This window comes from Stomoxys calcitrans, chromosome 5, assembly GCF_963082655.1.
Source record: "Stomoxys calcitrans chromosome 5, idStoCalc2.1, whole genome shotgun sequence".
Lineage (NCBI taxonomy): Eukaryota > Metazoa > Arthropoda > Insecta > Diptera > Muscidae > Stomoxys > Stomoxys calcitrans.
The window spans coordinates 43,590,324-43,605,854 of record NC_081556.1 but is presented as its reverse complement, the minus strand read 5'-3'; the positions used below and the strand labels follow the sequence as shown (position 1 = coordinate 43,605,854).

The 15,531-nt window shown below is 41.1% G+C and overlaps 3 protein-coding genes across 3 annotated transcripts; all 3 read left to right on the top strand.

Annotated features, from left to right (window-relative positions):
- The first annotated feature begins 261 nt into the window (after positions 1 to 261).
- Positions 262 to 2,136, top strand: LOC106081045 (uncharacterized). The gene has a single exon (XM_013242733.1). The coding sequence runs from the start codon at positions 262 to 264 to the stop codon at positions 2,134 to 2,136; it is 1,875 nt and encodes a 624-aa protein (XP_013098187.1).
- A 4,355-nt stretch (positions 2,137 to 6,491) lies between these two features.
- LOC131997890 (uncharacterized) lies at positions 6,492 to 8,333 on the top strand. Its single transcript, XM_059369750.1, has one exon. It carries the CDS (start codon positions 6,492 to 6,494, stop codon positions 8,331 to 8,333), a length of 1,842 nt encoding a protein of 613 aa, XP_059225733.1.
- A 3,187-nt stretch (positions 8,334 to 11,520) lies between these two features.
- LOC106081043 (uncharacterized) lies at positions 11,521 to 13,416 on the top strand. Its single transcript, XM_013242731.2, has one exon. It carries the CDS (start codon positions 11,521 to 11,523, stop codon positions 13,414 to 13,416), a length of 1,896 nt encoding a protein of 631 aa, XP_013098185.2.
- Positions 13,417 to 15,531: the final 2,115 nt, after the last annotated feature.

Genomic DNA, 15,531 nt, shown 5'->3' with positions numbered 1-15,531 from the left:
GATTACAAGTTCAACCAAAGAACTCTTCCCATTGCACAGAGAGCCATAAATAAATGAGGCACTGCATTTTTATACGTTTCATTATCAGATGGCACATTGCAGCAGACAGAGTTGAGTCGAAAGACAAATCTTTTGTAAATAGGCAAGTCTTTGATTGATGGTCCTTTAGTCAGCCACTTCAAAATACATGACATAAAAGTCCTGCTGATGACAAGTTTTTGTCCATTAAGTCCGTTGAAGTTAACATAAACGGTTGTCATCATGGCCCTGGATAGCGCCATTGCCCTGCTGATACTCTCTTCGAATATTGCAAGTAATCACAAACAGCAACCCCAGCCTCAGATGGTCAATAATAGCTTTGTCATTGAGATTGTGAGCAGCATTCATGAACGCTATCAGTTTAAGAATTTCGTTTTCTACATATCGGAACACCTTGCCCTGGACACGGAGATTTCGAATGACTTCTTAGAAGACTTTTGGGAGACTTTTCCCACAGTGCCATCGATTTTGATGATCAACAACAACCAGAGTATGGCTGGCTTTCTGAGTACACCTGCGTTGTGTTTGGTACTGACCACAGGATTCGATGATCCCGTTATGAAGTTGGCCGCGGAGGGCATGAGAGGGGTACGTTTCCTCAAGACCATATTCATATATTTTCCCATTCTCACGTCGGAGGAATATTATCAAAGCTTCAAAGATTACAATCGCTTCACTGAGGGCATACGACGCATATATGGGTGGATATGGCGCAGGCAGTTCATCAATTGCCTGCTGGTGACAGTGGACAACAACGTCTTCATACACGAACCCTATCCCACACTCCAAATAGTCAATGTGACCTCGCAGTGGAACACTTCCACCTTCTTTGTTGATTACAGCACCGATTTCAAAGGCTATGTGCTTGACTCGCCCGTACGCTATGATCTGCCACGAGTCGTCTTCATGACTGGCCCCCGTTATGGCCTAGGCAAGAAAGAACCCCATCTAAGTGGAGTATCGGGAATATTGTTCATGGTCTTCGTTAACTACATCAATGCCAGCTACGACGAAAGCGAAATCGATGGCCATGAATACGAACCGGTGAATTTGCTGGAAATTATAAACATGATACAGCTGAAACAGCTGGAGATCAGCATGAATTCGTATACTGAAATCCTGGGCTCGAACATTGGTAGCAGCTACCCCATAGGCATCAATGACTGGTGCATGATGGTGCCCTACCGCAACGAAACACCTGCCCAAAAGTTTTTGCAAAAGAGTTTTCGCTCCTACACCTGGTACCTGATGTGCTTTAGCGTTTTCTACATAGCGTTGGGCCTTTGGCTAAGCACTCCTCCGCCCAAACGTGATATCAGTTTGTCCCTTTTACAGGCCATATGTTCGATGGTGATGATCTCTCCTCTGAGGATCTTGAAAGTGCCAAGCACCCGCATACGTTTCTTGTTTGTGCTGCTCTTCATCATGGGTTTCTTCATCACCAACTTGTATCTGACCAAAATGGCCAGTTTTTTGACGGCCTCGCCGGAGGTACCACAAATCAATACAGTGCAGGATGTCATCGATGCCAAATTGCCCATCATGGTAGCGAACTATGAATATGAGATCATGATGTCGAAGAATTTTCCTGCGGAGTTCATTGCTTTATTGGTGCCGGTGAGCAAGGGTGAAATGGACAAACATCGCGATAGTTTCAACAACTCCTTTGGCTATAGCATTCAGTCGGATCGTTGGGATTTTCTCAGTATTCAGCAACGCTTTATGAAGAAGCCCATGTTTCGCCTTTCCGAGATATGTATGGGACCCTTCTATCACGTCTTTCCCATACAAAAAGATTCGCATTTGGCCAAACCCTTGCAGGAATTCATAATGTCTGCCTTTCAATATGGCCTAATGTCGTTTTGGAACACTGAGGCTTTTGCTGATGCCCTCTATCTGGACTATGTCACCATCATTGTGGAAGATGACCACGTTTCACCATTGAGTCTAACATTTTTCCGTTCAATTTGGATGCTTTGGTGGATTGGTTTGCTTCTCGCTGGTCTGGCCTTCTGTTTGGAGGTTAAATGGCATCTTTTACAGAGGAGCAGAAATAATTTGAAGAATTTCTTCCAACACTTGAGAACGGTTAAATAGTTGAAATTTAAAAACTAAACTCTTCTATTAAATTGAAAATTTTCGACAAAATTTTTTTATGAAAAAATTTAATATAAAAAAATATTTATAGCACTAATTTTTTAGAAAAAACTCACTCACTCTTGACTATTATCGTTAATGTAAAAATTCACAATAAAATTAAATGAAATTTTGAATAAAATTTAATTTTTATATAGGTTGGACGCCGGTGGCCAGCTACAGTCAGAGGTAGAGACATTTACCAAATAAATACTTTTTGTGGGTAATTATAAATTTTCAGATATTTTGGTAGCTGAAAACATTTTGTATCACTTCTAGTAATATCTTATTCTTGACCTTCTGATCTCACAAAATCGGTCCATACTTATTTATAGCCGCTATATCGTATAGATCGATCTCCCGACTTAAAGTGTTGAGGCAATAAAATGCCCATTTTTCATCCGATTTCGATTAAACTTGGCACCGTGAGTTCTGAAAGACATCTAACCATTCCTGTTTAATGTGGTCAAAATCGGAACATATTTAGATATATATAGCTTCGTTATAGACCGATCTCCTGATATATGCCCCTATAAAAAGAAAAATTTTTCATCCGATTTCCGATGAAATTTGGTACAGTGAGTTTTGGCAGACCCGAAACCCATTCCTGTTAGATGTGGTCCAGATCGCACCATATTTGGATAAAGCTGACATGTAGACCGACCGCCCGATCTCCCGATATACAGTATTAAGGCCATTAACCATTCATTTACTACCCGATTTGGATAAAAAATGGCAAAATGAGTTCCGGAAGACCCCTGTCAAATGTGGTCCAGAACCCACTGTGCCAAATTTCATCGAATTCGGATAAAAGATTATCCTTTTATAGATTCAACCCTCTATATTGGGAGATCGGTCTATATGGCAGGTATATCCAAATATGGTCCCATCCGGACAACATTCAACAAAAAGGTGTAGAGGTCTACCAAAACTAACTATGCCAATTTTCATCGAAATCGGATGAAAAATGCTCCTTTTATAGACTCAATACTCTATATCGGGAGATCGGTCTATATGGCAGCTATATTCATATATGGTCCAATCTGGACAACATTCAACAAAAAGGTGTAGAGGTCTACCAAAACTAACTGTGCCAAATTTCATCGAAATCGGATGAAAAATACTCCTTTTATAGGCTCAGCACCCTATTTCGGAAGATCGGTCTATAGGCAGCTATGGATAGAAGAATATCAACACTAAAAAAACACCAAAAGGTCTTCCCTAACATTGACTACCCACGCAAACGAAATAAGGACCACGATCTGCGGATTACACTCTACAAGACACCGATACTACCCGTGCTGGTAAATGGCTCCGAAGCATGGGTTCTTGCGAAGGCAGACGAGGCAGTACTTGGAGTGTTTGAGAGAAAAACCCTTCGTAAAATATATGGTTTGATTTGATGGGGCATATAGGAGTCGTATGAACCACGAGCATAGTTAAACGCATCACAATGCAACATTTGCTTTTACTCAGTCATGTTGTCAGAATGAATAGAAAATTCCAGCGAAGAAGTCTTTTGAAGGCGACCAAAATAGAACACGCAAAAGGGTAAGACCAAAACCAAAATCAAATGGAGCAAGACATCTAGAAACTGGGTTCAGATTTTGAAGAAGAAGTGCAGAAGATAGAGGCGTTTGGAAATTTATTCTACCTTCAGCTAGAGGAACAAAATATTCTGTAATGGTCAACTAAAGTAATGTAAGTAGGTAATATTGCAAAAAAGTCCATACTCGGTATGAAGAGCACCTCACAGTGCCAAATTTCAGCGAAATCGAACAATAAATGCGGCATTTTTGGGCTTAAGAACTTAACTCAAGGAGTCCGTCCATATGGGGGCTATATCAAGGTAGAGTCCGATATAGCCCAACTCCGAACATAACCTGTCTATGAGCAGATACGGAATCTGTGCAAAGTTTCAGCTTATTTTCTTCATTTCAGAGGACTGTAGCGTAATGTTAACAGACACACAGACGGACACATAGGCGGACATGGAAAGATCGCCTTGAATGATTACGACAGCCAAGAATATACACACATACTTTATAGGGTCCGATCAGATACTTGAGACAACATTTGAGATCGAGTCTTGGATTGGAATTCTTGGACGGAACTCTGGTATTGTCATCTGGAAGATCGTGCTATACAGATGGATCAAAGCTGGAGTACAGAGTGGGCCCGGGGGTCAACATTGAGAAACCAGGGACTTAGATCTGCTTTTGACTGCCTGACCATTGTATGGTCTTGCAGGCGGAGATCCGGGCGATCACGGAATGCATGAGGTGGTGTTAAAGCGAGTACATAGAGTGTGAAAATCGTTACGGACAGTAAACTGGCCGTCAGGGAAATAACAACCAGGACGGTAAATTGTACGAAAAGAATTGGATTGTAAGAAGGAGTTAATGCCTTCTCTGAGGATGGCACGATCCGCATCGTTTGGGGGCCGGTCCATAGCGGAGTAAGGTGGATTGAAAAAGCAGACGAGTTGATAGGGAAGGCCGGAAAACTGCCATCAATAAACTTGGTTAACCCGAAATTTGTCGGGTCGACACAGTACGAGTTAAGGGCGTAGGCGACGATCGCGCATCTAACATTGTGGAACAGCGAAACGGTCGGTAGGACGACGAAAACCGTATGGAGAAATCCGGATCGTCAAAAGACCAGGCTATTACTGAAAGGATGTAAAAAGCAGGTCAATATAGCTTTTAGAATCATAAAGGGACACATAGTACTAGGAGCTCACTTATGCAAAAAAGGTACAGCAAGCGATAGCATGTGTAGAGTATGATGTGGGGAGGATGATGAGACATTGGAGCATTTCTTATGTTATCACTCGGCTTTCGCGGTCCTTAGGTGGGGACACAATACCAATATGAAACAACTTAGGGGCGTGGTACGAAAAACAAAAAGGATTTTTTTAAGTAGCATGGAATTCCTGACTTAGATTTTCCTTATTGAGGTTAATTTTTCTACCCTCCACTATAGGATGGGGGTATACTAATTTCGTAATTATGTATGTAACTCCACGAAATATTCGCCTAAGACTCCATAAAGTATATATTATTGATCGTCATGACATTTTAAGTTGATCTAGCAGTGTCCGCACGCTAACTTTGAAATAGTAAAGCTAGCCGCTTCTTATCAGTGTAGGTCGGTTGGGATTTTAAATGGGCCATATCGGTCCATGTTTTGCTATAGCTGCCATATAAACCGATCTAGGGTCTTGACTTATTCAGCCTCTAGAGGGCGCAATTCTTATCCAATTTGGCTAAAATGTTGCATGAGATGTTTTGTTATGATTTCCAATAACTGTGCTAAGTACTGTTGAAATAGGCCCATAACCTGGTATTGGTATCATATAAACCGATCTGGGGTCTTGACTTCTTGAGCCACTAGAGGGCGCAATTCTTATCCGATTTGGTTGAAATTTTCCATTTTAATATGACTTTAAACATCTGCGCTAAGACCGTAGTCTTGATCGGGTCATAACCTGGTATAGCTGTCATATAAACCGATCAGGGGTCTTGACTTCTTCAACTACTAGAGGGCGCAATTCTTATCCGATTTGGCTAAAATTTTGCATGAGGAGTTTTGTTATGATTTCCAACAACAGTGTTAAGTACTGTTGAAATAGGTTCATAACCTGGCATAGCTGCCATATAAACCGGCCTGGGGTCTTGATTTCTTGAGCCTCTAGAGGGCGCAATTCTTAAGCGATTTGGCTGAAACTTTGTAAAACGGCTTCTCTCATGACCTTCAACATGCGGTCTGAATCTGTTTATAGCCTGATACAGCTCCCCTATAAACCGATCTCTCTATTTTGCTTCTTGAACCCCTAAAGGGCGCAATTCATATTCGATGTGGTTGGTCTCCAACATTCAAATCAATTATGCTACGAATCGGACCATAACTTGATATAGCTCCAATAGCATTGCAATTCTTTTCATTTGTCATGATACCGGGAAAAGAACTCGACAACTGCGATCCATGGTGGAGGGTATACAAGATTCGGTCCGGTCGTACTTTTATTATGTAGCTTAGGTATATGTCTATAGCGCCATGGGGAATTTGTCCCCATACTTCGGTAAAGGGTATTAAAATGCCCCTACTATTAGGGACGCCTACGAGTGTATCATGCCACACGCATTTTAGTAGTAATTCCCCGCCACTTCATAATTGGCAGCCTATTAATGATACGCAAATGGCCAATTTATTGCAAACACAACAGCTCGTTATAAATGGCCTACTGCTTAAAGCCAATTTGTAAGTAAGAATAGATACACTCAATGTTTAATTGTGCTCGGAATAAGTTCAACATGACTTTAAATACCGCAATGGCGCTTATACTACTCTCCTACTCGGGGAGAACTCAAGAGACCACAACTTTACCTCACAAAGTGAACAACAGCTTTGCCATTGAAGTGGTGACCAGCATGCATTCAATGTACCAATTCGAAAATTTTGCATTTTACATATCACAACATTTGATGGATAGTAATCTAGCCGGAGATTTCTTGCAACGATTTTGGAATGATTTTTCCATGGTGCCATCAGTTATCATGTTAAGTAATATCAAAAAAATGAAGGGTTTTCTGGACACAGCCTCCCTATGTTTGGTGCTAACTACAAATCGTAAAGACCCCATTATGCAGGTGGCCGCCTCCAGTTTGGAAGGTGTGCGGCGATTTAAAACTCTATTCCTTTACTTTCCTTTGAGCAAAGAAACGCCGAGTTTTCATCAAGAGATAGACCATATATACGAATGGATATGGCAGAACCAATTTATCAATTCAGCACTTTTAACTGTTGACAATAATGTCTTTATACAGGAACCCTACCCAAGACCCCTAGTGGTGAATATAGCCGAAAATTGGAGTGTCGAAAGTTTCTTTGTCAATTATCGGGTAAATTTCAAAGGCTATATTATAGATACCCCCATGCAAAGAGATATTCCCAGGGTGTTCTATATGACAAAAGCGCCACCAGGCGTTAAGGATAACAAAAGGATAAGTGGGTTCTCGGGGAAATTTTTTATAGCCTTTGTGGAACATATCAATGCCACCTACCTGCAAGCGGACCGTATAGATGAACCTGCAAAGCTGGATGAAATCCTTGATATGGTGAAAGAGAGGAAACTGGAAATAAGCATGCATTCCTATACGGACATGCTGAATCCCTCAACCGACAACAGCTACCCCATTGGCATCAATGATTGGTGTATTATGGTGCCCTTCCGCAACCGTACTCCTGAGCATGAGTATCTACACAAGAGTTTCCAGACCTACAGCTGGTTGTTGATATGCTTCTCCGTTGTCTACATTGCCTTGGGTATCTGGCTATGTTCGCCCGTCGATCAACGTGATCTGGGTTTGTCGTTTCTCCAGGCAGTGTGTTCCACTTTATTGATAATGCCCTTGAAGCTGCTTTATATACCCACAGCCCACATGCGTTTTCTATTTCTATTACTTTTCGTCTTGGGTTTTCTGGAGACCAATTTGTATATCTCCAAAATGGCCAGCTATTTGACGGCCACACCAGAGGGACCCCAAATCAATACCATACAGGATATAATCGATGAACAGTTGCCCATCATGGTCATGACATATGAATATGCAGTACTTGTTTTGAAAAATTTTCCCCAGGAATTTTTGGACCTAGTGGTAACTGTGAATCAAACGCGGATGAACCAGCATCGTGCAGTCTTTAATACTTCCTATGGCTATAGCACTCAATCCGACCGTTGGAATTTTGCCAATTTGCAGCAGAGGTACTTGAAGAACCCCATTTTTCGACTGTCCAAAATATGCCTTGGTCCCTATTACATGGTATATCCTTTGGTTAGAGATTCACATTTGGCGCAACCCTTAAACGACTTTGTCTGGGACACCTTTGAAACGGGTCATACCATGCTGTGGCAAATGGAAGCCTTTGCAGATGCCTTGTATTTGGGCTATGTGCATATGATACCCAACCAGGACCACTTTGAACCCTTGACACTGAACTTTTATCGTTCACTTTGGATGCTATGGGGATGCGGCCTGCTTTTGAGTTGTCTGGCATTTAGTGCGGAAATGCAAAGTGGAAGGAATTGGAGAAAATGGGGAAATAGCTGTTGCAAGTGTTTTGAAAGTGTGTGCGATAAAATTATGGAAATGTGAAGAAGTAAATGGAGTAAAAATTAAAAAAAAATATACAAATGGAAATGAATAAAATCCTTAAACATCGAAATTACTTTACTTTAATAGGCTCTGGCAGAACAATTGTGCAATTAAACGAACCGAGAATAGCTTTCCAAGCGCCTCGACCTTTTGCGCCAATGGCACAGTGCTTGCCTTCATAGGACATCTTTGCTAAAGCTTTTCATTCATTCTGATGATGTAGGCAAAGCAACCGTTATATTTTGATACGTTTAGCTATGCTAACTCGGAAACTACACCGCAGTCAGAAAAAAAAAACAAGTAAAAGCGTGCTAAGTTCGACAGGGCCGAATCGTATCCTCCACCATGGATCGCATTTGTCGAGCTCTTTCCACGGTATTTCTTTTAAGGCATATAAAGGATAAACGAAAAGAATTGCTATGTTATTGGAACAATATCAAGTTATGGTTCATTTCGGACCATAATTGTATTGAATATTGGAGACCATAGTAGAAGTCATTGTGCAAAATTTCAGCCAAATCTAGTACGAATTGCGCCCTTTAGGGGTTGAAGAAGTAAAATAGGGAGATCGGTATATAGGGGAGCTGTATTAGGTTATAAACCGATTCATACCATATTCGACACGTATGTTAAAGGCCATGAGAGAAGGCTTTGTACAAAATTTGAGCCAAATCGGATAATAATTGCACCCTCTAGTGGCTCAAGAAGTCAAGACCCCAGATCGGTTTATATTGCAGCTATACCAGGTTATGGACCGATTTGAACCATACTTAGCACATCAGTTGAAAGTTATAACAAAACACCTCATGCTAAATTTCAGGTAAATCGGATAATAATTGTGCTCCCTCGAGGCTCAAGAAGTCAAGACCCCTGATCGGTTTATATGGCAGCTATATCAGGAGATGGACCGATTTGAACCATACTTAGCACATCAGTTGAAAATCATAACAAAACACCTCATGCAAAATATCAAGTTACGAGATTTGTATGGTGATAAAGCCTTAAAAGGAAGACAGTGTCAAAATTGGTTTCGCAAATTCCGTTCTGGAGATTTTTCACTTAAAGATGAGCCACGTTCAGGTCGGCCAAATGAAGTTGATGATGACCAAATCAAAGCATTAATCGAATTGGATCGTCATGTAACTGAGCGTGAGATAGGAGAGAAGTTAAATATACTAAAATCAACCGTTCATTATCACATAAAAAGTCTTGGACTGGTGAAAAAGCTTGATATATGGGTACCACATGTATTGAAAGAAATTCATTTAACAAACCGAATCAACGCTTGTGATATGCACCTTAAACGCATGGAATTCGATCCGTTTTTAAAACGAATCATAACTGGAGATGAAAAATGGATTGTTTACAGCACCGTTAGTCGAAAACGATCATGGTCCAAGCATGGTGAACCAGCTCAAACCACTTCAAATGCTGTTATCCACCAAAAGAAGGTTATGCTGTCTGTTTGGTGGGATTGGAAGGGTGTGGTATATTTTGAGCTGCTTCCAAGGAACCAAACGATTAATTCGGATGTTTACTGTCAACAATTGGACAAATTGAATACAGCCATCAAGGAGAAGCGACCAGAATTGGTCAATCGTAAAGGTGTCATATTCCACCAGGACAACGCTAGAGCGCACACATCTTTGGTCACTCGCCAAAAACTGAGTGAGCTTGGCTGGGAACTTTTGATGCATCCACCATATAGCCCTGACCTTGCACCATCAGACTACCATTTATTTCGATCTTTGCAGAACTCCTTAAATGGTAAAACTTTCGGCAATGATGAGGCTATAAAATCGCACTTGGTTCACTTTTTTTTGCAGATAAAGGCCAGAAGTTCTATGAGCGTGGAATACTAAATTTGCCAGGAAGATGGCAAAAGGTTATCGAACAAAATGGCAATTATATATTTGATCAAAGTTTATATATGGGTACCACATGTATTGAAAGAAATTCATTTAACAAACCGAATCAACGCTTGTGATATGCACCTTAAACGCATGGAATTCGATCCGTTTTTAAAACGAATCATAACTGGAGATGAAAAATGGATTGTTTACAGCACCGTTAGTCGAAAACGATCATGGTCCAAGCATGGTGAACCAGCTCAAACCACTTCAAATGCTGTTATCCACCAAAAGAAGGTTATGCTGTCTGTTTGGTGGGATTGGAAGGGTGTGGTATATTTTGAGCTGCTTCCAAGGAACCAAACGATTAATTCGGATGTTTACTGTCAACAATTGGACAAATTGAATACAGCCATCAAGGAGAAGCGACCAGAATTGGTCAATCGTAAAGGTGTCATATTCCACCAGGACAACGCTAGAGCGCACACATCTTTGGTCACTCGCCAAAAACTGAGTGAGCTTGGCTGGGAACTTTTGATGCATCCACCATATAGCCCTGACCTTGCACCATCAGACTACCATTTATTTCGATCTTTGCAGAACTCCTTAAATGGTAAAACTTTCGGCAATGATGAGGCTATAAAATCGCACTTGGTTCACTTTTTTTTGCAGATAAAGGCCAGAAGTTCTATGAGCGTGGAATACTAAATTTGCCAGGAAGATGGCAAAAGGTTATCGAACAAAATGGCAATTATATATTTGATCAAAGTTTATTCTAAGTTTTTATTAAAATGCATTTACTTTCTTTTAAAAAATCCGCAATTACTTTTTGTGCAACCAATATCTGAGATAGTGTGAATCCCGGCCGAACTCAATGCCTTTTCACTTGTTGATATTTTGATGGCCACACTCTTATACAATACTCTTCATTTAGCAAACACATATCACAGATTATAAATCTCACTTTGCTAAATCCTATCTAAAACTGTATTGACTTTTCGGTAATAAGCTTCGAAACATCCCCCTGAACTTTTTATAAAAACTCATTAGCTGATTGTAATAACTGAGATAGACACTTCAACCAACTCACTCATTCCCTGGCACTTCGACGTAGATAAATAGGCAGCAGGACGGTTATTTTAAAGCTTTGCATATACAAACATTTCTTTCATTTTCTTATCACAAATCACATCATTTGTAAATGGCTAAGCATTTAATGGCCCACTTCATTTTAGTTGCACATTGCCAAATACATGACTTAAAAGTACTGCTGATGTCAAGTGATTGTCCATTTAGTCCGTTAACGTTACCATAATCGGTTGCCCTCAACGACCACCATGGTCCTGGACAGCGCCATTGCCCTGCTGATACTCTCTTCGAATATCTCAAGAATCCACCAAGAGCAACTGCCACAGCCTCAGATGGTCAATAATAGCTTTGTCATAGAGATTGTGAGCAGTATTCATAAACTCTATCAGTTTAAAAATTTCGTTTTCTACATATCGGAACGCCTGGCCCTAGATACAGAGATTTCCAATGATTTCTTTCATGATTATTGGGAGACTTTTCCCTTAGTGCCATCCATTTTGATGATCAACAATAACCAGAGCATGGATGGCTATCTGAGTACACCCACGTTGTGTTTGATAATGACCACAGGTTTCGATGATCCCATCATGCGGTTGGCCTCGGTGGGATTGAAAGGAGTACGCTCCCTGAAGACCATATTCATATATTTTCCCATACTCTCATCGGAGGAATATTACCGTAACTTGAAGGAATACATTAGCTTCTATGAGACCATACGTCGCGTATATGGCTGGATATGGCGCAAGCAGTTCATCAATTGCCTGCTGGTAACAGTGGACAACAACATCTTCATACACGAACCCTATCCTACTCTCCGAATAATCAATGTGACCTCCAAGTGGAACAGTTCTACTTTCTTCGTGGATTACAGCACCGATTTCAAAGGTTATGTCATCAACTCGCCCATACGCTATGATCTGCCGCGAGTCTTTTACATGACTGGCCCCCGCTATGGCCTGGGCAAGAAGAAGCCCCATCTAAGTGGAGTGTCGGGAAAATTATTCATGGTCTTTGTGGATCACATCAAAGCGAGCTACAACGAAAGCCAAACCGATGGCCATGAAGATGACCCGGTGGATCTGGCAGAAACCGTTAAAATGATTGAGCTAAAGCAGCTGGAGATCAGCATGAATTCGTATACTGGAGTAATTGGCTCAAATATTGGCAGCAGCTATCCCATAGGCATCAATGACTGGTGCATGATGGTGCCCTCTCGCAACGAGACACCTGCCCACATGTTTCTGCAGAGGAGTTTCCGCCCCTACACCTGGTACTTTATGTGCTGCAGCATATTCTATATAGCACTAAGCCTTTGGGTAGTCACGCCGCCGCCAAGACGCGACATCACTATGTCCCTTCTTCAGGCCATATGCTCAATGTTGTTGATAACTCCTCTGAGAATCATTAGAGGAACAGGTGTCCGCATTCGTCTCATATTCGTGATGCTCTTCATCATGGGCTTTTGCTTCACCAATTTGTATTTGACCAAAATGGCCAGTTTTCTGACAGCCTCCCCGGATGTACCACAAATCAATACAATGCAGGATGTCATCGATGCCAAATTGCCCATCATGATAACGAATAGGGAATATGAAAACATGTTATCGAAGAATCTTTCTGCCGAGTTCATGGCTCTAATGGTGCCGGTGAGCAAAGGTGAAATAGACAAACATCGCGATGCATTCAACAACTCCTTTGGCTATTGCATTCAATCGGATCGTTGGGATTTTCTCAGCCTTCAGCAACGCTTCATGAAAAACCCAATATTTCACCTATCCAAGATATGTACGGGACCCTACGCTCACATTATTCCCATACAAAGGGATTCGCATTTCGCCAAGCCCTTGCAGGAATTCATTATATCAGCCTTTCAATATGGGCTCATATCCCATTGGAACCATGAAGCCTTTGCTGATGCCCTATATCTGGACTATGTCAAGGTGATTTTGGAAGACGATATCGTTGAGCCATTGAGTCTCACATACTTCCGTTCAATTTGGATCATATGGTGTACTGGTTTGCTACTCTCTGGTCTGGCCTTTTGTTTGGAGCTCGAATGGCATCTTTGGCAGCAGAACAGAGAACGTTTCAAGAATCTCTACCAGCACATGAGACAGTTTAAATGGTTGAAATTTAGAAAATAAGCTCATCTAAGTACTACAAGTGAAATCTCAAAGAAAGCATTAACAAAAATAAACAATTCTTATTTTGGGTTGCCCAAAAAGTAATTGCGGATTTTACATATAGTCGGCGTTGACAAACATTTTCAACGGCTTGTGACTCTATAATTGCATTCTTTCTTCTGTCAGTTATCAGCTGTTACTTTTAGCTTGCTTTAGAAAAAAAGTGTAAAAATAGTATATTTGATAAAAGTTCATTCTAAGTATTATTAAAAATGCATTTACTTTCTTTTAAAAAATCCGCAATTACTTTTTGGGCAACCCTATAATTATAATTAAAGTACGGGTAATTTCTTTATTAATTTTACATAGTTTCGACTTAAGATTAATAATTTATGGCCATCAAGTTCACCTCTCCGTTTTGAAAAAAGGGAAACTAAATTAAAAATAATATTAAAAAATAAGTATTTATAAGGAATTGAAAACGAAATAAAAGAGAACGTTTGTGTTTTTTAAGATTTGCAAGACAGAAGTAGCTATTTTCAGCAGGAGATATAAGTTGCCTACAGTGGAACCTGTCTCCTTGGGTGGAGAGAATGTTCCATTTAGAGAAAGCGCAAAATATCTGGGTGTTTTGCTGGACAGGAAATTGAACTTCAAATCCAACATTTTGGAAAGACCAAGAAAGGCCACCATGCCCCATGCACCTGCAAGAGAGCCATTGGCAAAAGTTGGGGATTTAGACCACGTGTCATGCATTGGGTATACACTGCAGTTGTCAGACCAAGAAAGGCCACTCTTGCCCTATACACCTGCAAGAGAGCCATTGGAAAAAGTTGGGGATTTAGACCGCGTGTCATGCATTGGGTATATACTGCAGTTGTCAGACCTATTATGCTATATGGTGTTGTGGTCTGGTGGACGGCGCTTCAAAAATCCAGCTACCGCTCAATACTTAACCGGATCAAAAGGATGGCTGGCTTATACATCACAGCCACACTGAGCCACCATCTGATGCACTGAATTAAATGCTACATCTTATGCCTCTGGACATTGTGGCTACCCAAATTGCTGCGACCACTGCCGTGAGGTTGGAGCTTTCTTATTGGTCAAGTGGCGGCTACGGACACTGTGTTATCCTTGATACAATATCCGATGTTACAGGTAGTTTGGATTACACCCTACCTGAGCCGCTTTTTGATAAAAAGTACTGTACCACTATTCCTAATAGAACCGATAGGAACTATAATATCCCTGGTAACAGAAGTTATATAGACTTCTATACAGATGGTTCCAAACTAAACGACCAGGGGGGCTTTGGGATGTACTCTAAAGATCTAGAATTGGTCATATCGAAGAGGCTACCCAACCACTGCAGTGTGTATCAAGCAGAGATCCTTGCAATTAAGGAAGTGATGGAATGGCTAAGATATAATGTCATTATATATCTTCTCAGACAGCCAGACAGCCATTAAATCCCTGGAGAATGTATTTCTGAACACAGAAACCGCCCTCGACTGTCACAGATCTCTCAATGAGATGGCTGAACAATTAAAAATTCACCTGTTCTGGGTGCCAGACCACAGAAATATCCCAGGGAATTCTAAAGCGGACGAATTTGCGAGACTAGGAGCTACCTTACACACTCCAGGGACACTGGAATCTGTGGGTATGCCTCTAGCGACAAGTAAGCTAAGTTTTCAGAACCAGGCCCGAAGGACACCGAATGATAGATGGTCACAAAGTGGGGGCTGTAAGCATTCCAAAACTATGTGGCCTCATCTAGACTTGAAGAGGTCTACTGTTTTGCTGTCATTGGCTGCAACAGAGGTCTCAGTCATTGTGTCCATCATGACAGGTCACTGTCTAATCGGAAAACATGCTGACAGACTGAAGGTTGCCAGCAACGACTTTTGCAGAAGCTGTAGGGACTTCGAGAAAGAAGAGACTATAGAACACCTTCTATGTGTGTGTCCGCACTTGCAGTTAGAAGGAGTTTCACTTTAGGTTCTCATTTCTTTGAGAAACTGTCTGATTTAGCGGATGTGAACATTCGCAATTTATTGGGCTTTTTAAAGCGATCTGGATGGTTCAACGGTAGGAAGTAGAAGGCATCTTCCTTCTTCTGTACCTGTGTTA